The 22,831-nt window shown below is 50.3% G+C and overlaps 8 protein-coding genes across 8 annotated transcripts; 6 read left to right on the top strand and 2 right to left on the bottom strand.

Annotated features, from left to right (window-relative positions):
• Positions 1 to 179: 179 nt before the first annotated feature.
• N7473_000330 (WAPL family protein) lies at positions 180 to 2,789 on the top strand (the record flags this gene model as incomplete). The annotated part of the gene is made up of 2 exons (XM_057146270.1): positions 180 to 2,447; positions 2,511 to 2,789. 2 exons carry the CDS (start codon positions 180 to 182, stop codon positions 2,787 to 2,789), a joined length of 2,547 nt encoding a protein of 848 aa, XP_057014156.1.
• Positions 2,790 to 3,048: 259 nt separating this feature from the next.
• On the top strand, positions 3,049 to 4,614 carry rhbA (Rheb family small GTPase rhbA). Its single transcript, XM_057146269.1, has 4 exons — positions 3,049 to 3,358; positions 3,439 to 3,578; positions 3,646 to 3,774; positions 3,846 to 4,614. Exons 1-4 carry the CDS (start codon positions 3,124 to 3,126, stop codon positions 4,083 to 4,085), a joined length of 744 nt encoding a protein of 247 aa, XP_057014155.1. The 5' UTR covers positions 3,049 to 3,123; the 3' UTR covers positions 4,086 to 4,614.
• A 163-nt stretch (positions 4,615 to 4,777) lies between these two features.
• On the top strand, positions 4,778 to 7,005 carry N7473_000328 (serine--tRNA ligase SES1; the record flags this gene model as incomplete). Its single annotated transcript, XM_057146268.1, has 7 exons — positions 4,778 to 5,015; positions 5,079 to 5,149; positions 5,247 to 5,408; positions 5,478 to 5,899; positions 5,965 to 6,055; positions 6,114 to 6,482; positions 6,583 to 7,005. Coding segments are annotated over 7 exons (1,530 nt in total), but the record flags the coding sequence as incomplete, so codon positions are not given.
• A 769-nt stretch (positions 7,006 to 7,774) lies between these two features.
• Positions 7,775 to 9,637, top strand: N7473_000327 (D-3-phosphoglycerate dehydrogenase; the record flags this gene model as incomplete). The annotated part of the gene is made up of 7 exons (XM_057146267.1): positions 7,775 to 8,070; positions 8,142 to 8,449; positions 8,540 to 9,129; positions 9,216 to 9,258; positions 9,319 to 9,377; positions 9,447 to 9,528; positions 9,609 to 9,637. 7 exons carry the CDS (start codon positions 7,775 to 7,777, stop codon positions 9,635 to 9,637), a joined length of 1,407 nt encoding a protein of 468 aa, XP_057014153.1.
• A 380-nt stretch (positions 9,638 to 10,017) lies between these two features.
• Positions 10,018 to 12,841, bottom strand: N7473_000326 (CDC2/CDK family serine/threonine-protein kinase). Its single transcript, XM_057146266.1, has 8 exons — positions 12,259 to 12,841; positions 12,121 to 12,202; positions 11,964 to 12,060; positions 11,753 to 11,907; positions 11,665 to 11,692; positions 11,392 to 11,605; positions 11,128 to 11,322; positions 10,018 to 11,056 (listed from the first exon to the last, which is right to left on the bottom strand). Exons 1-8 carry the CDS (start codon positions 12,366 to 12,368, stop codon positions 10,168 to 10,170), a joined length of 1,770 nt encoding a protein of 589 aa, XP_057014152.1. The 5' UTR covers positions 12,369 to 12,841; the 3' UTR covers positions 10,018 to 10,167.
• Positions 12,842 to 12,883: 42 nt separating this feature from the next.
• Positions 12,884 to 13,306, top strand: N7473_000325 (uncharacterized protein; the record flags this gene model as incomplete). The annotated part of the gene is made up of 4 exons (XM_057146265.1): positions 12,884 to 12,916; positions 12,971 to 13,016; positions 13,076 to 13,173; positions 13,241 to 13,306. The coding sequence occupies 4 exons, from the start codon at positions 12,884 to 12,886 to the stop codon at positions 13,304 to 13,306; spliced, it is 243 nt and encodes an 80-aa protein (XP_057014151.1).
• A 285-nt stretch (positions 13,307 to 13,591) lies between these two features.
• Positions 13,592 to 18,716, bottom strand: N7473_000324 (uncharacterized protein; the record flags this gene model as incomplete). The annotated part of the gene is made up of 21 exons (XM_057146264.1): positions 13,592 to 13,878; positions 13,941 to 14,089; positions 14,149 to 14,299; positions 14,359 to 14,404; positions 14,481 to 14,604; positions 14,659 to 14,891; positions 14,960 to 15,094; positions 15,146 to 15,228; positions 15,285 to 15,617; positions 15,676 to 15,829; positions 15,888 to 16,200; positions 16,253 to 16,360; positions 16,422 to 16,567; positions 16,624 to 16,973; positions 17,028 to 17,159; positions 17,225 to 17,291; positions 17,347 to 17,481; positions 17,543 to 17,884; positions 17,941 to 18,471; positions 18,531 to 18,570; positions 18,625 to 18,716. The coding sequence occupies 21 exons, from the start codon at positions 18,714 to 18,716 to the stop codon at positions 13,592 to 13,594; spliced, it is 3,951 nt and encodes a 1,316-aa protein (XP_057014150.1).
• A 1,435-nt stretch (positions 18,717 to 20,151) lies between these two features.
• nap1 (histone chaperone NAP1) lies at positions 20,152 to 21,719 on the top strand (the record flags this gene model as incomplete). Its single annotated transcript, XM_057146263.1, has 5 exons — positions 20,152 to 20,198; positions 20,282 to 20,361; positions 20,444 to 21,160; positions 21,272 to 21,609; positions 21,669 to 21,719. The coding sequence occupies 5 exons, from the start codon at positions 20,152 to 20,154 to the stop codon at positions 21,717 to 21,719; spliced, it is 1,233 nt and encodes a 410-aa protein (XP_057014149.1).
• Positions 21,720 to 22,831: the final 1,112 nt, after the last annotated feature.

Genomic DNA, 22,831 nt, shown 5'->3' with positions numbered 1-22,831 from the left:
ACTACACACTCAATTCTCTCAGAATGTCTTCGTCGTCGGCGCAAATCAATTCTTAGGGATCTCATCAAGGATTTCGACTTTGACCACCTATTGCTGCGCACGCTGTGCTTGCCGTCGCACCTCCCCCTCCTTCCGCGAATGCAGTGCGAAACATCCGCAACCGCCTCTAGACCGCAAAAATGGAGCAGTCGCACTCGCGAAGTCGACGTCTTGTGACTTACGGCTCGTCCATGAGAAACAATCCCCGTTCCAAAATCGCTACTGTACACGCCTCGGCAGCCAAAGGATCGCTAGCCGACCCTAGTAAGATTCGGTCGTCGCGTCCCTCAACAACCGAAACATCTGGCAATGAGCATCGAAACAAACAAGGAAGATCGTCGGAAACAGCGCAAGCGCCAGGGGTTTTGGGAGCATCGCGCAAAGCTGAGGAGGATAGCATTTACGACCTTCCATCCTCAAATGATGAGGACCCAGAGCCAACTGTCCGGCGCAAGCGCCGGCGGTATGGTGCGGATATTGATGGGAATACTGCATTATCCCACGACCCCCTCGCTGTGCGATCTCCGCCTGACCTTGGAGCAAAAGCGGGATCACAAGATGTTCCAATCAAATCAGACCCGGCAAGTTCCCGAACCAAGATCGATTCACCTCGTGCAACAAGACAGGTAGGCCGTGGAGGCCCCCAACCACCAAAAATTAGCAGCAAATCAAAATCAATTCCGCAGAAGCCCGTTGAAGACTCACCAATGGCTGGATTCCGAAGGACTGGGCCGACTCGCCTTGTCTCGCTCGACACGAGCCGACAGTCGAGCCAGTCCAAAGTGACGGAAGCCTCGTCTGGAAGCGTACGATCCAGCCCAATAATGGATCCTGGATCCCCGAGCCCGCCAGTGCACGCAAGCGCTCAAGGTGGAACCACGACACCCACTCGAAAGAGGCTAATCGACTCACTGGGTACACGAGAACAATCGGCGGATGCGTTATCAAATATGACAGCTGTTAGCCAGCCACCTTCTCCCTTCACACCTCGCAGCCCAAGTCGTCCAAAAGCAATCCCTTCACTAAACACGCGCGCGGATGTTCAGGCCACAGAATCAAGCCAGGAGCCTACTGTCGCAGTTTCACCGCACCTTGCCGGTTCTAGAGTCACATATGCCCGCCAACGTTCGTTTCTGGATGATCTTTGCCTGACAGGTGGTTTGCCGGGGCAGGATATGACAGCCGGTCTGGAGCAAGACGGCCTGTCAACTTCGCAGCCCCGGGGATTTGATGACCTCCCCCGTGCCCCCCTTTTTGAAATCGAGGAGGTCAACAACGAGGACGGGTCTGTCCGAAGTATCCACGAGCTCCGCCGGGCTGGAGGGAATGCTCGTTACCGCGGTGCAATCGAGTCCATCTTTGAAGATATCGAGGATCCCCACGTGTCAATCTCGGGTCGATGCAACTCGTTCGTCCAACTTTGTAACAAGTTGCTCGACTCGAAACTAGCACGTCAATTCGTTGAGTGCAACTTTGAGAGGAGACTTGTCGATTGCCTCTCTAATAAACTTGACATGGTGTCTGCTGCGCTGGCTTTATGCGTCTTTGGATTAGCTGCGCAGGGTCGATCTCTGCCCTATGTTCTTGCAGCCACTGCATGGCCAAAATTGCTGGAAATAGCGCCCATCCTTCTTGGCGCCCAGGATGATTTATGTGTGATAGTACGCGCTCGAAACAGCAGCTTGTCTAAGGCCGCCCAAAGATCGGTGCAAAATGTCGCACCCCAAATCCACACGGCCTTATTTGCTGATACATCTATACCGGAGCTGTCTCCGTGCCTCCTGGCCCTACATTGTTTGAGGGTGACCATTTCAGCATTTCAGGCCAAGGGTGAAATACCGGATAGCTTGCCTGCGCCAGTACTGAGCCAACTCGTCAACATTCTCTTGTCTGAAAGCTCTCATCTTGAAGGGAAGGTGGCCACCCGTGAGGAGAAATTTCATATCCTGATATTGGGCTTATCTATCCTCGAGGTTCACATCACTTCCGGAGATCCGGCTCAACAAGAACAGCGCGATGCCATGGGTGTTCTCTCTGAAATGCACGGCTTGCTTCGACTGGATAATGAGGCGGGTGCAGGACGCCAGCAGGTCCAGATGCTTTATCTTCGAGTAATCTTGAATACCACCAATAGCAACCCCACGCTTTGTGATAAGTTTGCGACCGCGGCCATGATTGAAGAGCTCGCCAGCATTGCAATGGCCGGGTTTGGCAATCTGACCGAGGACACCCTCGCACAGGAGAACAATTCTCTCGACACTGTGATTCTAGCACTAGGGGCTCTGATCAATCTGGTCGAACAAAGTGAGGCATCACGCAGGATATTCCTCAAATCTGGTGGTGTCCCAGAATCCATTCTCGATCAGCTCCTATGCATCTTCTCAGCCCATGTTGACTCAATTTCCAAGGTATGATCTCGTCCCACTCTCATACTCCCCACTCTATAAGATAGCTGACTAAGTTTTCCCTAGGCCGATTCGGTTTTAGAAGTGCATCACAATGTCGCCGTGGGGTACTTGGCTGTTCTCCTCCTGGCACTTTGTCTACACGCAGGCGCCCGCATACGAATTAAGGAATCTCTTCGACCCAATGGACTAGCAAGCATTATGTCGACTGTGAATGAATTTTTGCAGCACCACCAGAAGATTGAACAGGAGCTAAAGTCTGCTCACGTAAAGAAAGAGGCGAGTGGATTTTTGGTCCGGCTTCAAGACCTCGTCAATGAAATCCAACGCATTGATAGCGAATGATAAGGAAGATTATTTGAGACCCGGCGATATTTAGTATTTCCGGTCCGGGTCTGATGTACATACATGGTTGGTCGTTGTCTTGGGTTTGCTTTTCGGGCTTATCTGGAACCGGGGGCGGCATGGAATATAATAGGCATTGATGATTGATACCCACCGTGAGAGAAGAAGCAATTATCTTATTCCTTGAAGATAAATCCTATTAATTCCCTTCATTATATCATTTGATCTGGGTTATATTATGCTCTATATCTTTCTATCTCCATGTGTACCTCGGGACACGGAGATGGCGGGAGATATCTAATCATCTGTTTGCAGCGTTTGCAGTTGGAGCTCCATGTTGCTTCATGGAACTTTGCCACCCGCGACCGCAGTGACCACGCTTCTCCTTTCTCACGAAGCACTTCATCTCCAATTCTACTTATCTGGCCATCTCCAATTGTGCATTCTCATCCTACTCAATCTTTCTCCCACACACCCGTCTTGGTGCAGCACACTCCGCTGCCCTTCCCTCAAGATGCCTGCCGCACCTAAGCAGAGAAAGATCGCGATCGTCGGCAGTCGCTCTGTGGGTATGTGGTCGCTTTATCGCCTGGGTTCTGTAAATCACCTTTATATTGTGGTTGTCTAACGTCTCTCTCTTGACTATCAGGCAAATCTTCTCTCACGGTTCGCTTTGTCGAACAACATTTCGTGGAGAGCTACTACCCCACAATCGAGAACACCTTCAGCCGGATTATCAAGCACAACGGCCAGGACTATGCCACTGAGATCGTGGACACCGCAGGACAGGTAGGAAACCTCTCTGAAACTACCTGCACACGCAACTTGCTGACTGCTTTCCCTTCTGCCATGACAGGACGAGTACAGTATCTTGAATTCAAAGCACTTCATCGGCATTCATGGCTATATCATTGTGTACTCAGTCACGTCACGCCAGTCATTTGAGATGGTCAGAGTCATTCGAGATAAGATCTTGAATCACCTGGTAATACTCCCTACGTTCCTATCCTCCATTTGCTCAACCTAGGTCTTCTCTAACCGTTTACTTCCTGCCAGGGCGCCGACCAGGTACCATTGGTCATCGTGGGAAACAAGAGCGATCTGAAGGGCGACCAACGACAGGTGACTCTCGATGAGGGCCGGCAACTGGCTGAAGAGTTCAGCTGTGGCTTCACCGAGGCTAGTGCTTTCCTCGACTTCAATGTTGCGAAAGCATTTGACCTGATTATTGGAGAGATTGAGAAGTCTCAAAACCCATCACAACCCGCCGGGAACAACAAGTGCACGGTGATGTAATACCGCCATTACACGACTGATCCTCATCTTTCCATTCGTGATGATGGAAAATATGAGAGGGAATTGCTTTGATACACGTGCAGGTTCCGAAATGATTGAAATGAGTCTGACTATGCTGCCTTCTCCCAACCCAATTCGCCCTTGAGGACGACGAGTCCCATCTGACATATCTCTCGAGGTATAGTCTGAGCTTTGGCATGCTGCTTCTCAATATTCTCCTGCTGTCCTTTTCTCTTCTGCTGCATGTTCAGGGCCCTTCCCTTGTAAAGTGGGATCGACCTACTAGCAGACCCCTCGCACCCTCAATCACTGCCGCTTTGTTTTCGGGACGGTCTATTCAAGGTTGCTTCTCTGTGTCTTTTTGGATTTTGTGGCATGCTCAGGCTTGGTTGCATGGATCATGGTTTCTTATTCTTCTTTCTGGTTGTTTTTTACTGTCTTTCTTTACGTACTTATGCGGGCTAGGGAATCTGGATTTGGGTACTCAGCGAGCATAGAATAATCAAATGGCCACGCAGGCCTTACCTGGAATGTTCGATTCTTTGATGCCAAGTATGGCTGGAATAGACCTAATGTTTCAAATGTTGGCCACGATCTCATGGCATAAACTGAGCAAGCACCAGCTAAATAGGAGACGGTGCCTAATGTTCTCCTGTATGCTTCTTGAGGGGACCTGAAACGGTGGATTAAGTAATGCCCCGCGGGCGCGCCGCACTCTAAGATTTTACCCCTCCACAACTGAACGGCCTTTTGACTCACTCTCTCCAGTCCTCGATCCCTCCCCTTATTCTCCAGCCATGCTCGACCTCAATGACTTCATCGCTGAGCGCGGCGGCAACCCGAACAAGATCAAGGAGAGCCAACGCAAACGCCACGCTCCCGAGGAAGCTGTCGATGAAGTGATCGCGTTGTACGAGGAGGCTCGGAAAGGTAGGTTTGCGCATGCCCAATAGGTCCAACAATCCGTTAGATCGCTAACATTTCTCTGGGTAGCTCGGTATGAGGTGACTCAGTTTGGCTCGCAGCTTAACCCGCTGCTCAAGCAAATTGGCATGAAGAAGAAGGTATTGTCTTCCCATCTGCTCTGTCGACAATCTCCTTGCCTTTCTAGGTAAAAGAGGAGGTCCAATGGGCCAGTGCTCATACTATTTGCCTTTACAGAACAAAGAGGATGCGAGCGAATTGATGGCACAGAAGGATGAGCTGGAGAAGCGCAAGAAGGCGGCAGAGGATGCTGCTGTTCAGAAGGAACTGGAACGGGACCGCAAGATTCGCACCATTGGAAACTACGTCCACGAGTCCGTGCCCGTGAGCAACAACGAGGTAAATACTCATTGGCATGTCTAAGGAGAGGTAGATTTTCCCCCATGCTGACTGGTGGAACTCCAATAGGATGACAACGAGGTTATCAAGACCTGGACCCCTACCGATGCTGTTATGGAACGACCCAACTGCCTTTCTCACCACGAGGTTCTGACCCGTCTGGATGGATATGATCCGGAGCGTGGTGTCAAGATCGTTGGTCACCGCGGATACTGCTTGACCGGATACGGCCTGTTCCTCAACCTGGCCCTTGTCAACTACGGCCTGGAGTTCCTCTTCAACAAGGGATACACTCCCAACCAACCCCCTCAGTTCATGCTCAAGGACCTCATGGCCAAGACGGCCCAGCTCGAGCAGTTCGACGAAGAGCTGTACAAGGTCACAGAGAGCGAGGACAAGTCCACGGACAAGTACCTCATTGCCACTTCGGAGCAGCCCTTGTCCGCGCTCCACGACAGCGAGTGGCTGCAGGAGAAGGATCTCCCCATCAAGTAAGAACATATATCGAGCTTCATCCCCCATTTTGAGACGAGAGCTGACAAAGGGGCACCTATAGGTATGCTGGATACAGCACGTGTTACCGAAAGGAAGCCGGTGCCCACGGGAAGGATGCCTGGGGTATCTTCCGTGTCCACCAATTTGAGAAGGTGAGATTTGGATAATCTCCTGACTAATTCCATCTCAAGTTTCTCACACCTCGTACAGATTGAGCAGTTCGTCCTGACCAAGCCCGAGGACTCCTGGCAAGCTTTCGAGGACATGATGGCCACTTCCGAGGAGTTCTACCAGTCCCTGAAGCTCCCTTACCACGTTGTGGCTATCGTCTCCGGTGCCTTGAACAATGCTGCGTCAAAGAAGTACGACTTGGAAGCCTGGTTCCCATTCCAGCAGGAGTACAAGGAGCTCGTGTCCTGCTCCAACTGCCTTGACTACCAGTCTCGTGCCTTGGAGATCCGTTACGGTGTCAAGAAGGCGACCGACCTGAAGAAGACCTATGTGCACGCTCTGAACGCGACCCTGTGTGCCACCGAGCGCACTCTCTGCTGTGTCCTGGAGAACTACCAGAGAGAAGATGTAAGTGGCTGCTGCAATCATTGCTTACTACCCAGCCTTCTCCACGGCAGGGTATGCCTATTTGTCTTATCCTGAATGCTAACCTGTTCTCAAAAAATAGGGTATTGAGGTCCCCGAGGTGCTGCGCAAGTACATTCCCGGCGCGCCCGAGTTCCTTCCTTACGTCAAGGAGCTTCCCAAGAGCTCCACTTCTCAGCAAAAGGCCAAGAAACAGGCAAACAAGCCTGCGGCTGGCGCGGAGGATGCTGCCAAGAAGATGCAGGGCCTGAAGGTCTAAAGGAAGCAGGAATAGACTGCAAGAAATTCTGTTCCCCTGCCCCAAAATTCACATTGCTCGAGCGTCAAATGATACCATGGAAATGAACATGTAAAAGCTCATGTATACATGTACACATGATTACGCATTGGTAGATCCGGGGTGCTAGTGTAATTGATGATGGTACTTAATAATTTAGTACAAGGTATACATACACCATAATTGCTTCACTCTGTGGCTCCGCTCCGCAGTTAGTCCGAATCGAACGTGTTGATCGGCGACTGGGCCCCGCTAGTACATATGTACATGGTAGTATCATCAGTAGTATGTACTTCGTAGCGTGACTCGGCTTGCCGCCCGGTGATATGGCATTGGATGACATAATCATCAATTTTACTGTACCGAGTCTTGATAGTTAAGCTTATTTTCTTACTCAATTGAATGACTACAGCGCATGATTGTGCATGATTATATGCCAGTATACTCCAATCGGATACACCTGTAGCATATAATAGTAGTATTACTCTATATGGTCTGTTCTACTGTCATTATGTACTTTTAGGCGGGCGGCAAAAAGAAAAGAAATAAGTAAAAAAAAAAAATCTCGGCCCCGCGATTGCCCCTCCATCACCGAGCTCAAATCACGACATCACGACATTCGTGACTCACGGGCGGATACCAGAAAAAAAATAACATCAGTAGATCAACCCAATAAACAACCCCCCAAACCCCGAATCGCCGAATTCCAAGGGAATCAGCCCATTGGCCGAGAGGAATTGCTGCTTTTGTGGACGGTCCGATTCCGGAGAACTGTCGACCTAAACTTTGCAGTCAGAAGGGCTTAGCTAATTCACTCAATTCATCCACCAGTTACTCATCCCACCTTCCGGTGATTCATAGCTCTTTCAATTATTATTCTCCTCCAACCCTCGTCATCTTGACTTTCTTTCCTCTTTAACCCTCTCCTTTCTCCCTCCCCCAATTCCTCACGCTCTTCATTCCTACCTTCCTCGCCTATCCTCCACATCTATACGCCATGACATCAGCAAGAGATATTCGTCCTCGCGCGGACGACCTGGCTGCTCAAGCCCAGTACCTCTCCACCTCGCCCTCCGCTTCCTTCCACTCTCCCTCCAGCCACGGCTCTGCCCTGACACGGACAGTCCCTCTGGTTAATGCCAAGCACTTGAAGCCCTTTGCCACCGAAGACATCAAGGTCCTCCTTTTGGAGAATGTGAACCAGGCTGGCCGTGATATCCTGAAGCAGCAGGGCTACCAAGTCGAATTCCTCAAGTCTTCTCTCCCAGAGGACCAGTTGATTGAGAAAATTCGGTAGGTTGTCATATACTCAAGATTGTGAAGGAGCATATCGAAAAAGAACTTTCTCACTCACATCTGCGCAGTGACGTTCATGTGATCGGTATCCGCTCCAAGACCAAGCTCTCCGCGCGGGTCCTCAAGGAGGCTAAGAACTTGATTGTGATCGGATGCTTCTGCATTGGTACCAACCAGGTGGACCTCCAATATGCCGCCGAACAAGGTATTGCCGTTTTCAACTCGCCTTTCAGCAACTCCCGCAGTGTCGCCGAGCTGGTCATTGGCGAGATCATTTGCCTGGCCCGCCAATTGGGTGACCGCTCCAACGAAATGCACAACGGTACCTGGAACAAGGTCAGCAACAAGTGCTGGGAGATTCGTGGAAAGACGCTAGGTATGTGATTCTTCTCGCGGGGTTCTGGATCCATGATTCTGTGACCGGGGCTATCATTTGCTGTTTGAGACTAACGGTTTCCTTTCATAGGAATTGTCGGATATGGTCACATTGGTGCTCAGCTTTCAGTATTGGCTGAGTCTATGGGCATGTCCGTCATCTTCTACGACGTTCTCAACCTCATGGCTCTGGGTACTGCCCGCCAGGTCAACACTTTGGAGGCTCTTCTCGGCGAGGCCGATTTCATCACCTGCCACGTGCCCGAGCTTCCCGAGACCAAGGGCATGATCGGTCAGAAGCAGTTCGAGCAGATGAAGACCGGCAGCTACTTGATCAATGCCAGCCGTGGTACTGTTGTGGACATTCCCGCCCTCATTGAGGCCATGCGCAGCGGCAAGGTTGCCGGTGCAGCTCTCGATGTGTATCCCAACGAGCCCGCCGGCAATGGTGACTACTTCAACAACGATCTGAACACCTGGGGTGCCGATCTGCGTTCTCTGAAGAACCTGATCCTGACCCCTCACATCGGAGGATCTACCGAGGAGGCCCAGAGTGCTATTGGTGTCGAGGTCGCCACGGCTCTGACCCGTTATGTCAACGAGGGTTCTACCCTGGGTGCCGTCAACTTGCCCGAGGTTGCCCTCCGTTCTTTGACCATTGATGAGCCCAACCACGCTCGGGTAAGTTTTGATTTCCTGCAACCATCAAGCTCCGCTCGGTTGTCCGCCCAACTTAATAGAACAAAGGTATCTGACTCGTTTTACAGGTGGTCTATATTCACAAGAACATTCCCGGTGTGTTGCGCAAGGGTAAGATCCATCCCCACGCTCTTTGAGACCCTTGAAGCAAGAAACTGACATTTTGAATAGTCAACGAAATTCTTGGCGATCACAACGTCGACAAGCAGATGACCGATAGCAGAGGCGACGTAAGTACCTATATCTCGCGGAAACGCGAAAGTACCAGAAGGAATCACTCGCTAATCAGATATCACTAGGTCGCCTACCTGATGGCTGATATCAGCGATGTCAACCCCACACAGATCAAGGAGCTGTACCAGAGCCTCGAGAGCCTTTCTTGTAAGAATCCTCCCCACAGAGCTTTGCTCTTCATCAACCTTGAACACACTACTACCACCATACTAACAAAACCCCCACAGCTCGAATCATGACCCGCATCCTGTACTAGACAGCGCATCCCCCTTCCAAAAACGATGGAACGCGCTATTGTAATCAACTTGACATGTTTGGAATCCACACGGTGATTCAAATCTCACGATTTTAGGGGAGGGACCCTTTCAACGAGGTCTCTCAAGGATTGTTTTCTTTGCAAATACCTTTTTTTGCTCTACTTTTTATTATATTTTTCCCGGCGACGGTGTTCGATCAAAATCTACAGTGGCAATCTTAAAAAAGTTTGAAAGATATAGAAAAGTCTTGCATGCTTTTGGAAAGCACTTTTTCTTATTTTACTTTACTGGTTCTTATTCGGAATGTTTCTTTGGCGTAGTTTTAAAGGCGTTTTGCACTAACAGTCTCCATTTACTTGAGGTTAGATAGAAGTCATGCCATTTAACAGATTTGATTTTGAATAATTGAGGATCTAGAGATTCAAAGGCTTGACAATATGCAGGCCAGACTTGTAAAATACATTTATCTCATCGGGCTCTGCTAGCTCGGGGTATGACTATCTCGTCTCATCGCGGGCCCTATGGATCATCACGAAGACCGACTCCTCGGTCGAATCTTCAGAAAGGAGGAGTAGAAAAAAGATGGAGTGGTAGATAGGGTAAAGAGGTATGGAAGAAGAGAGGAAGAGGAAGAAAGAAGTGGAAGGAGGAAGTAGCGGAAGAAAAAAAAATACTCAGTGTGAACATCTTCTTCTTCATCCTCGGGCTGGGTCTCGGTCTCTGTAACCAGGACTCCGGCTTCTTCTCCGAGGCGGTTCACGGCGGTAATCCCGTCGCTGTCCCCCACGCCAATCTTGATTAGACTGAGAATTGTAATCCCCAGGATCTCGCCCAGAATCTCGCCCACGATCCGCCCCGTAGCTAGGCACGTAAGAGTCGAGATGGTGATTACTCTGCGGGATTCTACCGCCAGGACGACCCCCGGGGGACCCTGGTTGAACCGATCTCGGCGCTGGTCATCTCGCCCATCGGATCTGCCGCTCTGTGATCCCTCCCATGGCGGAGGAGCCGTAGACAATGGCGGTCGCGGAGGAAGCCCGCTCTCTCGTTGAGGCGGGAAGGGCCCGCGTCGGTGGGGAACACCCGGGGGCCCGTTGGGTCGGCCTCCGCGGGCAGCTCCCGGGATCCGACTATTGCTGTTGCGGGAATCTGGCCGAGAGCCGGGACCGGTCCATCCTCCATTGGATGGGGGATCGGTGGATCCCATTGCCGGGGCTGGGGGCTGAGGGGCGCGCTGGTCACGGAATTTCTTTCGGTCCAGCTCGTGGGAATCTTGGTAATGGGGGATCTCGCCGGGTTTTGCGGGGAGGGGTGGTGTGGTGAAGTATGGATGTTTCAAGGCGTCGATGGCATTGATGCGTTTGCGCCAATCCAGCTTGAGAAGCTCCGTCAGGAGCGAGACGGCCACGGGGCTTTGGCTATTCTAGATTTAGTCTCTATCCCCCCGCAAGAATATCTTGACAACGTGGGCATGTTGGAGGTTACTCACTCTTTAAATACCTGGGAGAGATTGCCAGGTTTATGACCAAAGCTCTTCACGCCGTCGCATCCTGGAAGCGAGCTCCATCCGGGCATATTCTCCTCGGTAGGAGTTCCTACCAAGGAGAAGATGAGTTGAGTTTGATTCAAATCACTGTTGCCGGAGAGAATCGGTTTTCCCTTGAACATCTCGCCGAATACACACCTGAAACGATCAGCAACAATACCAGGATGCAAAGTAAAGAAACGAAGAAGCAAAGTAGGACAAACTTACCCAACTCCCCACATGTCAATGGCTGATGTGTACCGACGAAGTTGTAGGAGCAGCTCCGGTGGACGGTACCATCGCGTGACAACCAGGGCTGTGTATTCCCTTTTCGCTTCGCCGCCGCCCTTTCCGGCTTGCGGAGGAGGCTCATCGAAGGGTCGAGCCAAGCCAAAATCGGCAATCTGGAGGATGCCCCCATTGCTGATCAATAGATTGGCAGCTAGCGCGGAGAGCTGTATTAGCTGAGTTCCGAAGTAGACTATATCCGTTGTTACACACCTTTCATATCTCGGTGTAGAATTTGATTCTGGGATACAAGTCAGCCAGGTCAATTTTCTTCTGTCTTAATACTTGGAGGGAACCGTACCGCGTGCAAGTATCGCAAACCTTCTAGCAATTGATACAGATAACACTTGATCTGAGGCTCGGTGAAGTGGACGGCAGGGTTTTCCAAGAGGCCTGATAGGTCATGTTCCATGTACGGGGTGACCATGTACATGCTGGGCTTCTTTCGGCCCTCGCCTAGAGACATCGTCAGAAACCTGCTTTGACAGACAAGTTACAGAGCTTGATTTTACCCTTGTTCCGCTCAACCGCCATCTCCTTCAGTTGCAAGATATTGACATGAGAAAGAGCCTTGAGGAGTTTGATCTCACGGATTGCTGTAATTGGGAACTGTGATAGATGAGGATCAATGACTGCCGGATGATAATGCAAGCAGAGCAGACCACTTACTCCTTCCTTCTCATGATGCATGAGAATTTTCTTCAAGGCCACAGTCGAGTTGTCCTTCTTTGATCGCGCTTTGTAGACCTCACTATTCGCCAGTCAACATCTTGGTCTTGCTCAAGAGACATTCCGCTGGAGACATACCCGAAAGTTCCTTCTCCAAGCTTGCCAATGAATTCAAAGTCTCGAATGTTTGAACAGCCAGGAAACCGAGGGTCCCCCCGGCCATCCTTCTCCAGTGAAGCAATAGACATCTCGTCCGCAGGGGCCTTGCACGATCAGCAAGAACGGACTAGGAGTGACCGCAAGTTGTGAAATATGTTGAAAAAGGGAGAAAAATATGTCCTGTGGCTCAAGACAGCCAATCGCCTCGAGGGAGCTGTTCGAAAGCGTAGAAAGGTGGAAGGTGTTCGTGGATGGCACTGGGCTGTATCGTAGAAGCTTTCGTGGGAAGCGGTGAAACAGAGCTGATAGGAAATTCACCAGGTCGGAATTGTATCAATCGGCACGGATGTTCTGAAGAGAAAGAAAGAGGCAAGCAGCAGGTCTTCACATTGCGGGAAGTGTGATGCGGCGTTGTCCAGGACCTGGCTATTCAAGGGCCTCGGTCAATAAGGCTGTCGCAAGAGCAGGCAGCAGGTGCTGGCTAGGAACTCTCAGATTAGTGTCAGTAATATAAGCGCCATCTATCCCAAAGCACCACCGGACTGTCGTGAATGAAGTTGTCTCAGAGGCAATAACCTCCCAAAAAGTCCGCGACTCGAAGTGAATGGGAAAACGGCCGCGTGCCGTCACTGGTCACGTGATTGGAGGACTTGAACCTCCGCCGACAACCCGCTTCTAGTCTCTCCCCCAGCAATCTGCCCCCGTTCGTGAAGCAAACAACTTGCACGACACACACAGTGAGAGACCCTCGAATCCTGTCTGCAGAGACCCAATTGTACTGACCCAATTCATTCAGTCATGGCAGGCAAGGCCCACCACCCTATCCACATCCACCCGGTCCGACCGCTGTATCGCTTCACGGCCACTGCCCTGGGCGCCAGCATGTGGTTCTTCGTATGACTCTCAATTCCACTCGATCCTCAAAGATTTCGAAACGCTAACTCTTCAATTTTACATATAGCTCATGTACCGAGCCAAGAAGGACGGTCCGGCCCTGCTGGGCTGGAAGCACCCATGGGACCACTAGTCTGTGTGCCCTCGAAACCTATCCGTCTTTCTACCATACCATGCGCAATTCTGGTGAAATCGAAATCGATCCATTAGAGCGCTCTATCATGTTTTTATTTTCATCTGCAGAGTCCTTGGTCTAGGTGGGGCTCGACCGGGGTCAGTTGAAATGTATTATACCATTTCCGTTGAGAGACAATGCGACACCGATACAGTGCAAGAAGAGAACCGCTCTATCTATCTATTTTTCCTTCAATTCCACTATAAGTACAGTGACAATTCCATTTGATCGCCGCAGGTCGGGTCACTGGCGCATCTGCTCCAGTAGAACCTTGTACTGGCGGCGCTTTTTGCGGTAATTAGGCTGCAGGCGAGTGCGGATGTGACCAAGGATGCGAGCCAGACGAGGGAACACAATTGTCTCAGCCGTCCAGGCAAGCGCAAATGCCCCAAGGGCCAATGCCACAACCCAGCTGCGGAATCCGTCTGACATGAAGGTCAACTCCATCACGCTCGCAACCCACTCGGAGGGCCGGAAGAGCATGTAGCCCGCAATTCCAAGGTCAATGAGAATGGTACACAGGTAAGGAGCTTTTCGGTGAGATGACCATTAGCATTATGTTTTGAATGATAGAGTAGCGGGTATTACTCACCATTTTGGGTCATTGGCTGCCGGAACGGCGGCCCAACGCTGAGGACAACGCTAGTCAGGATGTACTGGAAGCAGGAGAACAGGAACAGGGCTGTGTTCTGCGAATTCACAATATTGCTCTGGTCCTTGTCGAGTTGGGGAGGTAGATACCTGGATGGCATGGATTGTTAGTACCCACGCCTTCCTGTGATGTGTAAACATCCACTTACCAGGGTTGCAATTGGACAGTCTTGAAAATGACCAGCTGCCCCAAGACCACCATGGCAATCTGACCCAACAAAGGTGTTAGGACCTTCCGTGAGACGAGATCCGCGGTCGGCTTCTTGCGAGAAAGGGTAGGGTATGGTCCCGTCCAGCCCACTACATGTCTGTCAGCTTGCCTGTAGATCAAATAAAAACGAAATAAGTCTGCAACTCACTGAAGATGGCAATGGGCATGATGAGAGCCAGATCGATGAAAAGGAACTATATGACGAGTCAGAAACATTCTAGAGGAGTCTTCTATACCTCATCTACATGATGAGACTGGTTATGTGCTCACCTGGAAGTCACCAAGGTTGGATCCCGACGTATAGAGGAAGCTGACAGTTGAGAACTGAATGGCGGAATACAGACTCATGAACTTGAAACAGCAGAAGCTAGTCGTCAAGGCGGCTCGTCCCTCGCTTTACCTCATAGTCAGTTTCTTATCTTCATGGAAATCAATGTTCAAAACTTACCGGATCAACTTTGGAACGCAAGAAATGTCAAATTGTCGGCTGGTGAAAGGTGCAGCCACGGAGGCTTCCGCGTCTGATAGAGAGATGCCAACATCTGCGGCTTTCAGAGCACCACAGTCATTTGCACCGTCTCCACAGAAACCACAGCAGTAATCAATGGATTGGAGCTTTTCGACGAGTTCATGCTTTTCATCTGGTGACATCCGGGCAAACACTTTACCAATCACAAGCATCTAAAGTGTAGAGGGTGGAGGTGGTTAGCCAATATTGATATGGTCTGTAGAATATTGGACCGACTTACCCTGTTGAGCACATCCTCATTTTCAAAGTCAATCATCCACCGGAACACATCACCCGTGACAGCAATGCAGTAATTACGCTGGTGCAGGGCATTGCCAGGGACTGACACATCGGCTTCTGCGGTGGTATCCATAGGCTAGAGAGGGGTTAGTTGCGAGTAATCATGATGGAGTAGATATTTCCATACCAGAAGCGTTCTCGGATCCAGTCTGAGATCCGGATCATCCACACTTTCCCAGACAAGAGAAGTCTTGGTAACAAGACCGGGTTCTTTAATAGATTGTTAGCACACCAACGATTTATAATGAGTGAATGGTTAAAATTACCTTCAATAAAGTGTGGGATGAAGCACTGTTCATTAGGGCCAACCATCTTGCATTCGCGAGCCACACTGATCGCAGTCAAGATGTTGTCGCCCGTGCACATGGCATTTCGAATACCAGCCTGGTTGAGCTCAGTAATAACATCGGTCGTAGTGCTCTTCAGCTTGTTCTCGAAGATAATAAAGCCTGCAAATTCCAGGTTGCTTTCAGCCTCAGTGCGTGTCAACTTCTGTACTTTCATCCAGCTGAGTTTGCGCTCGTATCTGGTGGCACAGGCAATCACGCGGTATCCCTTGTGCGTATAATAGTTCAATAGCTCATCATAATCTGAGGGAACTATAGTAGCGGGTAAGCGAAATTAATCCGGAGTGGAAAGAGAGGTGGAGAGACATACGGGACTCGGGAATACAGATGTCCCTGATACTCTCGGGTGCACCTTTGACAAAGAAGTTTACACCATTGTCACCAAACTGTCGAACAACCACACTAGCACGGCGAAGCTGTGAGACGAATTCGAAGCTTCGAAGGATTCCAAGTTCGACGGGAATCTACGACGAAAATCAAGTATTAGCGGCATATAAATCTACTTTGGTTGGCAAGACTTACATTCGGCCCATTCGGTTGACTGTCACCACCGTGAGTCACCGGAGGCTTCGCAACTGATGGAATGATGTTGTCGAATTTGGGGCTTGTCTGCTCGGAGGCATGGCCACCGCCCTCCTCGTATGACCATCCTGTGAATTGGAACATCTTCACATCGAGAGGGTCGCCAAGTAGTTCACCATCCACAACACGAAGAGAGTGACATGTCGCCATGGTGTAGACAATTTTCCGCTGCTTTTCAATATCAAAAGGAGAATCTCCATCGAGCGGAGGGAGTAGAATGCCAGAGGACGTTTCAGACAAAAGTCCAGAGAACCTAAACAAAATTAACCATTACCGGTCGCACGCTGGTTGAATTGAGGACTAACCTGTGGTTTTTTCCAACCGTTCGCGCACCAAGAACATCAAGCCCATCCTCTGTGAGGGTGCCAGTCTTATCGAAACAGACAACATCTAGCTTTCCACCCACGTTGACCCTAAATGAAAAATTTGTTAGAAATAGGATCCGGAATATCAGCTCTTGAGAATGCCACTAACTTCTGCGGGCTGATACAGAAGATCGATTGCTTCTTCAGACGGGAAAGAGCAAAGTTCGTGCCAATAGTGAGAGTCGCAGGGAGAGCGGGTGGAACCACAATCGTAATGAGATCGAGTGCTCGGACGATAATCAGATGCCATGCAAGCTGTTGTTGATTAGTGACTGGGAAATGGCACTTCCTCTTTGAGATCGTAAACTTACACCAAGTCGGACGAAGTTAATAAAGGACGCAATGAAACCGAGAAGGGCAACCACTCCCATGACGGCAATATAGCGGAACGAATCTCGGTAAAACTTGAAGCCCGAGGGTTTTGGAAAAAGCATTGAGCGAACCAGTGCACCCTTGGTCGTCAAGAAACCTGTTCTAACGACGACTGCCAACGCAACAGCCTCATCGTCATCCACGTGCTGAGGTCGGCGAGCACGAATAACCTTGGTTCCACTGAAGAGGAAGTGCTTCGCAACATTGGGATGGATAGAAGGAGCACTCAGGTCGAGATACTTTAGATCATCGTCGGTGAGCGGGATCTTAGACACAGGAACGGATTCGCCTAGTTGTGTGTTAGCTTCTCGTGGGGATAGAAGGCGCGGCAGGGGATGCCCACCAGTAAGCATGCTTTCGTTCACGATACAGTCGCCCGACAACAAGATACAATCACACGGGACTTGGTTCAAAGAGGGATCAGAGAACTCAAAGACATCTCCAGGCACCAGGTCCTGAGAGGAAACAGATCTCCCTATGATTGAGATTGAAAATCAGCATGGATGTAGCATATCACAGGGGATTTCAAGGTTGGCCTACAAAATCCATTTCTGAGAACACGAACATCACAGTCGAAGAGGGAAATCTCTCTCAGGCGACGCATCGTCTATATACTGGGTCAGTCACTAAGGCTCAATTCAAGCGTAGGCATAGAAACATACCGATCTCGTCTCCAAAACGGTGGTCGCAATGCTGAAAACAGAGATAAGGAAAATGCACACGGCGTAGTAGTAATATTCATCCATGGACCAAAGCAACAGGCTGGCTACTTGGAACATGTAGAACGGATGAAAAGCCTAGGTGAGGGTGAGATTAGAAAGGGTGTCTGGTTCTACAAATCAAGTTGAATTTACATACCTCGTCAACCAAGAGCTCGGGAACGGTCTTCTGCTGGATATCAATGACATTCTGGCCAAAGATCTGCTCTCTGCTGTCACGCTCATCGGCATCGAGACCCGCTCGCATAACCTTCGCATTGGTCCATGAGGGATCCTTCCAGCCGCTGATCAAGGCAAACTTATCCTCTGTTGGGTGGTAACAGAAGCGCATATGTCTGTAGTCAAGGAACCGCAGATGTGCCATCGTTGGATCGGTGTCTTCATCGTAGACATGCCCCGGGGGATCTACGAATACTGTCGACAACGGGCGCCCATAAGATTGATTATCAATCTGATGAATTGTGAACTGGTTCCATTGGTCCTATTTGACGATTAGCAAACACAGTGTCTTTGTGAAGGGTGTCAAGGGTTGCTTACTTCGATTGCAATCCATTGACATTTCCCCAGGTGTGTTGCCTTTCCGATCAGCCGGACTCGCCAACGTGGGAGCCATCGGAATAGCAGATAGGCAAGTCCGCCAGTAAGAAGGCACAGGGCTAGGTAAAGGGCATATCCACTCGGGCTCGTCGAGAACCCAGCAAAGACAGCAGTAAGATCCTCCGAGGCAATATACACTTTTTGATTGAGCCTACCGCCCGTCCTTCTATCCCGGCCGTATGAGCTTGCCGAGAGATATCGCGAGAGCAGAGGATGTTCAACCGAATCTTGAGAGAGTCTCTTAGAGACGAAAGAGCCTCGGTGGGACTCGAGATCTCCTCCATCTAGACCATCTGGCGATGATGCCTCGATATCGCTGTCCACATCCACCGCATCTTCATTGGACCATTCTGCAAAGTCCTCCTCATCCTGGAAGTATGTGAAACTCACCGTGGATCCAGCTCGGCCACGGCGATGCAAAAATGAGACAACACTGGATGGGATGCTTTCGGAGATGGGGCCGTCGAAAACCTATTCCAATCGTCGTCAATTGAGGAATCACTTCATTTGGGTCTTCTCGGGTGACATACCTCGTTACGGGCCATCTCGACGTCGGACACCACGCTCACGCTAGAGAAACGATCAGCAATCGTGTACTGCAAGGAATTGACCAGGGTCTACAACCTGCTCCGCAAAGAGTCCCGCCGGCGACTAGGCCGAGGCATAGCTAGGTCCAGAGGACCTGTCCCCGTCGGGGACTGCGGGCGGCTGCCCATGATGTTAGGACGCTCAGTCGCTAGGATCCTGATTTTCGGGTGGAGTTGATCGCGTGTGGAAAGTAGGGTTTCGAAGCTGAAGGTCCGGCGAAGGGACACCTATTGAGCTCCACGGGTGATTATGAGTCGTAAATGGTCAATATACACATGACCTCACCGTACAGCAGCTCAAGATAAACATGCGACCCAAACGAAGACCGTGGGGAGGCTCGTCGGGATCAACGACGGAAGGCGATTTCCCCGAGAGTGCCACATTCTTATCTCCATGTGACCGGCTCCTGATAAGATAGTGTGTGGCCTCAGGCGACTATCGGCAGAGGCCCGGAACTCCTTTGGTCCTGAACATTTTGAGATTTCACATTTTTACATTTTTACAACTACCGATGGTCCTCCATCGTTTGGTCGGAATTTGTGAATTGGTATTTGGTGAAACTAACCAGAAAATATCTGTTCATAGGCCGGTCTCAAAAATATTTCTTCACACCGAGTATTCTTCATGACATAGTGAGCTCGGGAAACTTGCCTTATCTTGGAAGTGTATAGACCAAATATATATTTGTACGGAGTACATCCACCGCCATGCCAGCAACCTTGTTACACTCCGTCTTGCTATCCTGTTTATCCAGCAACCCTTGCTTTGATAGACTGTTAGAATGTATATTATCCGACTCGAGTCATGAATCAAGAGACAATTATAACCTTTCTGTCTCCACCAACTTGATCGATGAAAGCTGAACCATGTTTCTAATTATAAAATATCAAAGATTGACGGGCCGATGGCCTTGCGTGCGATGGTTCAAGGGCAGGAATGGCCGAGCCTCCGATCTGGACCATCGGATAGGGAGTTGTTCCATATTCCATAGTAGTCCAGTATCCACTCCACGTCGTGATTACTATAGCAAAGAAGGGAAAAAAAGGACTGTTGGTAGTACAGTATTTTTTCTGTTCTTTTTTATGTCTGTTTTGCCCCCCTTCGCCCAAGTGATTTTCTCTGGTCAAAGACGCCACCGAGAGGGGAATTGCCTGTGTACGTAGTAGGCCTCAGCATACAGTGGTCCACTCTATGCATTTCAATACAAAATAAGCAGATATGCAACATTATCAGGGATGATACTAGGATCAACCTATTACATGGGTCATACTATATGGGTGCTCCGTATGACAGGCTAAGCAATAAAGTGATCGTAAAGAAGGACGTTCCAGAACTTTGTTGGGAGTCGCGCAGACTCTCTCCTCTCAACCAAGAAGCGCGTCCCGCCAAGGCCCCTCCGGCCACCGGCGCTAAGGATTCCCACCTAATCCCACCGTCTTCCAGACTCAGTTGCCCCCTCTCTCCCTCAAAACGCTCGTATCAAATTCTTCCCCTCCCTTCCTTCTCCAACCTCTCCTCTTCCACCTCCCCCCTTCCCTCAAACATACGCACCCCCCAGTCATCATGTCTGAGCCCATCAGGAATAAGAAGCCCGAATTCCCGGTCGCTCCGTAAGTATTTTATCTGTTTCTCGTGCCTGCTTATCGGCAAAGGGAAAGAAAAAAACAACTGACCCAGCTCCCGAAAATTTCAGGACCCCGCAAAACACACCGGCCAACAATGCCCCCATCTCATCCCACGCTCAGCAGCCTGGTGTCTCCAGCATCAAGGAAGGTAGGTAGCAGTGATTGTTCTTTTGTTGAATACCCTTGTACCCCCTCATATACGGTCGCGTTACTGACCGCTGTTTCAACAGAACCCTTGGATAGCGCGACTGCCGCCTCCCTCTTCGCCCGGAACCCGGCTTTGATCAACATGATCCAGGGCAAGCTTGGCCAGCTCGTCGGCCGCTCATCCGGCTACATCGAGTCTCTTCCTCCGGTCGTCCGCCGCCGTGTGGCCGGTCTGAAGGGTATCCAGAAGGAGCACGCCAAGCTGGAGGCTCAGTTCCAGGAGGAGGTCCTCGAGCTCGAGAAGAAGTACTTTGGCAAATTCACCCCCCTGTACGAGCGCCGTGCCACTATCGTGAACGGTGGTGTCGAGCCTACCGAGGAGGAGGTTGAGGCCGGAAAGGAGGATGAAGAGGAGGACGAGGAGGAGGAGACCAAGGAGGCTGAGGAGACCAAGGAGGAGGAGGGTGAGCCCACAAACGGTATCCCCGAGTTCTGGCTCTCTGCCATGAAGAACCAGATCTCGCTCGCCGAGATGATCACCGAACGCGACGAGGAGGCCCTCAAGCAGCTCACCGACATTCGCATGGAGTACCTCGACCGACCTGGATTCCGCCTCATCTTCGAGTTCGCCGAGAACGAGTTCTTCACCAACAAGACCATCACCAAGTCCTACTACTACAAGGATGAGAACGGCTACGGTGGCGATTTCATCTACGACCACGCCGAAGGCTCCAAGATCGACTGGAAGGACGAGAAGGACCTGACTCTCCGCCTGGAGAGCAAGAAGCAGCGCAACAAGAGTAAGTTTTGAGATTGTTACAGGCAAACCCCTTGCCCCGCATTGTTTGCCGCCCCCCACATGGTTTCAAAAAATCAAGAGACTAATTCTGGTTCCTCCGCTATTTCCACAGACACCAAGCAAACCCGCGTTGTCAAGATCAGCGTGCCCACCGAGTCCTTCTTCAACTTCTTCTCCCCCCCTCAACCACCTGTCGATGATGACGAGTCTGTTGCTAGCGACATCGAGGAGCGCCTGGAGCTGGACTACCAGCTGGGTGAGGATATCAAGGAGAAGCTGATTCCCCGTGCCATCGACTGGTTCACCGGCGAGGCTCTGCAGTTCGAGGAGCTGGGTGAGGACATTGACCCCGATGAGTTTGAGGATGAGGACGACTCGGATGAGGATGAGGACGATGATGAGGATGAGCGGGGTTCGGACCGGGACGTTGACGATGACTCGGATGAAGAGGTAAGATTAAAGACTTTGAATTTGTAAATTCTTTCCAATTACTGACTTGTTTATTCCAGGATGGTACCTCCAAGCCCAAGAAGGAGGCCGCCGAGTGCAAGCAAAACTAGAACTTCCCCAGAAAAAAAGTGGCTCGCCATCGAGCGGAGCAGCTCACTGACATGCTTCATGGAATTCCTTGTGATTGACGTTATTGCTATGTTTCCTTTTTCTCTGTCTCTCTCCCCACTGATGCTCTTGTCCCCCCTCTTGCACTGCGTAAAGTTGACCTGTCTACCTAATATTTCTCCAATCAATTGACATAATCAGTGTGTAATAACTCGCCTTTTGGCCAAGAGACTAGCATAGCTGTGATGAGCATTTCTTGGGCGCAGGTAATAGACATGACACTGATAGCTGATTCAAACTGCGATCTCGAGTCCGATCTTCGTATTCTTAGTACCTAGTAGTACTATCTTGAAGATGATGTCGTCGTATGATGTCGTGCGTGGGTCCGGATCCTATAGATTTACAGATTCAAATCCGGGGTAAAATTCCGGACTGTTCTATATACGGGGTATAATTGATTATCGGATACTCTTTTTGATTTGAGATCTTGAAATATTCTATGGATTCATTTGGCCATATCTCTCGTGTTACTCTATCCTGTTCATGCTCAGGGTAGATAGACATGAGAACAATATAGAGAGAACCAATTCAGATATAGCCATATATTAGGGAAATCAACTGGGATACTGTATCATATTATGCAATATTTCTTGTCCCAATAGTAAGAGCGTCTCTCTGCACAATACTCTCATCAATCAGCATACAATTTACCGTGCAGGGCCTCAACAAGCACAGAACGGATGGCGGTGACAGATAATTGTGGGGGTGTGGCGCGGTACCCCCAAGTTAGTCCCGAAAGCTCCCTTCAGGGGCTTTGGCTGTCTCTCGCTAAATGAGCCAGCTGTTAGTTACTTTACACGCGCCTTTCTTTTCCCCCCCTCCCCAAACTCTGAACATCCCGCGCTTTTAGAGGCCTCTCTTTTCTTTCTGTTTCCTTTCTTTCGGATCATGAGTGGATGAGGGGTTGCCGTGAGACTTCCTGTCTTTCGACCGCTCATTCGTGATTGATTTGCCCTTTTATTTCCCCATCCCCATTTGGATACCCGTGCCTCCAACACCGACATTCTTCCGGAATATCCCTACGCCACATCGACCTCCCCTGTGCGATCGATTC

The sequence above is a fragment of the Penicillium subrubescens genome, assembly GCF_028828155.1.
Source record: "Penicillium subrubescens strain IBT 31985 chromosome Unknown utg000001l_segment0_segment0, whole genome shotgun sequence".
NCBI lineage: Eukaryota > Fungi > Ascomycota > Eurotiomycetes > Eurotiales > Aspergillaceae > Penicillium > Penicillium subrubescens.
Note: the sequence above shows the minus strand (reverse complement) of the source record. Positions and strands in the feature narration are given on the sequence as shown.

Bases quoted from the DNA above. Each gene is read 5' to 3' on its own strand.
- rhbA (XM_057146269.1), top strand. From the start codon at position 3,124: ATGTTGCTTCATGGAACTTTGCCACCCGCGACCGCAGTGACCACGCTT. The intron at 3,579-3,645 runs GTAGGAAACCTC...CTGCCATGACAG, and splicing joins TCGTGGACACCGCAGGACAG to GACGAGTACAGTATCTTGAA. The intron at 3,775-3,845 runs GTAATACTCCCT...ACTTCCTGCCAG, and splicing joins ATAAGATCTTGAATCACCTG to GGCGCCGACCAGGTACCATT.
- N7473_000326 (XM_057146266.1), bottom strand. From the start codon at position 12,368: ATGTCTATTGCTTCACTGGAGAAGGATGGCCGGGGGGACCCTCGGTTT. The intron at 12,203-12,258 runs GTATGTCTCCAG...ACTGGCGAATAG, and splicing joins CTTGGAGAAGGAACTTTCGG to TGAGGTCTACAAAGCGCGAT. The intron at 11,908-11,963 runs GTAAAATCAAGC...CGATGTCTCTAG, and splicing joins GGCGGTTGAGCGGAACAAGG to GCGAGGGCCGAAAGAAGCCC.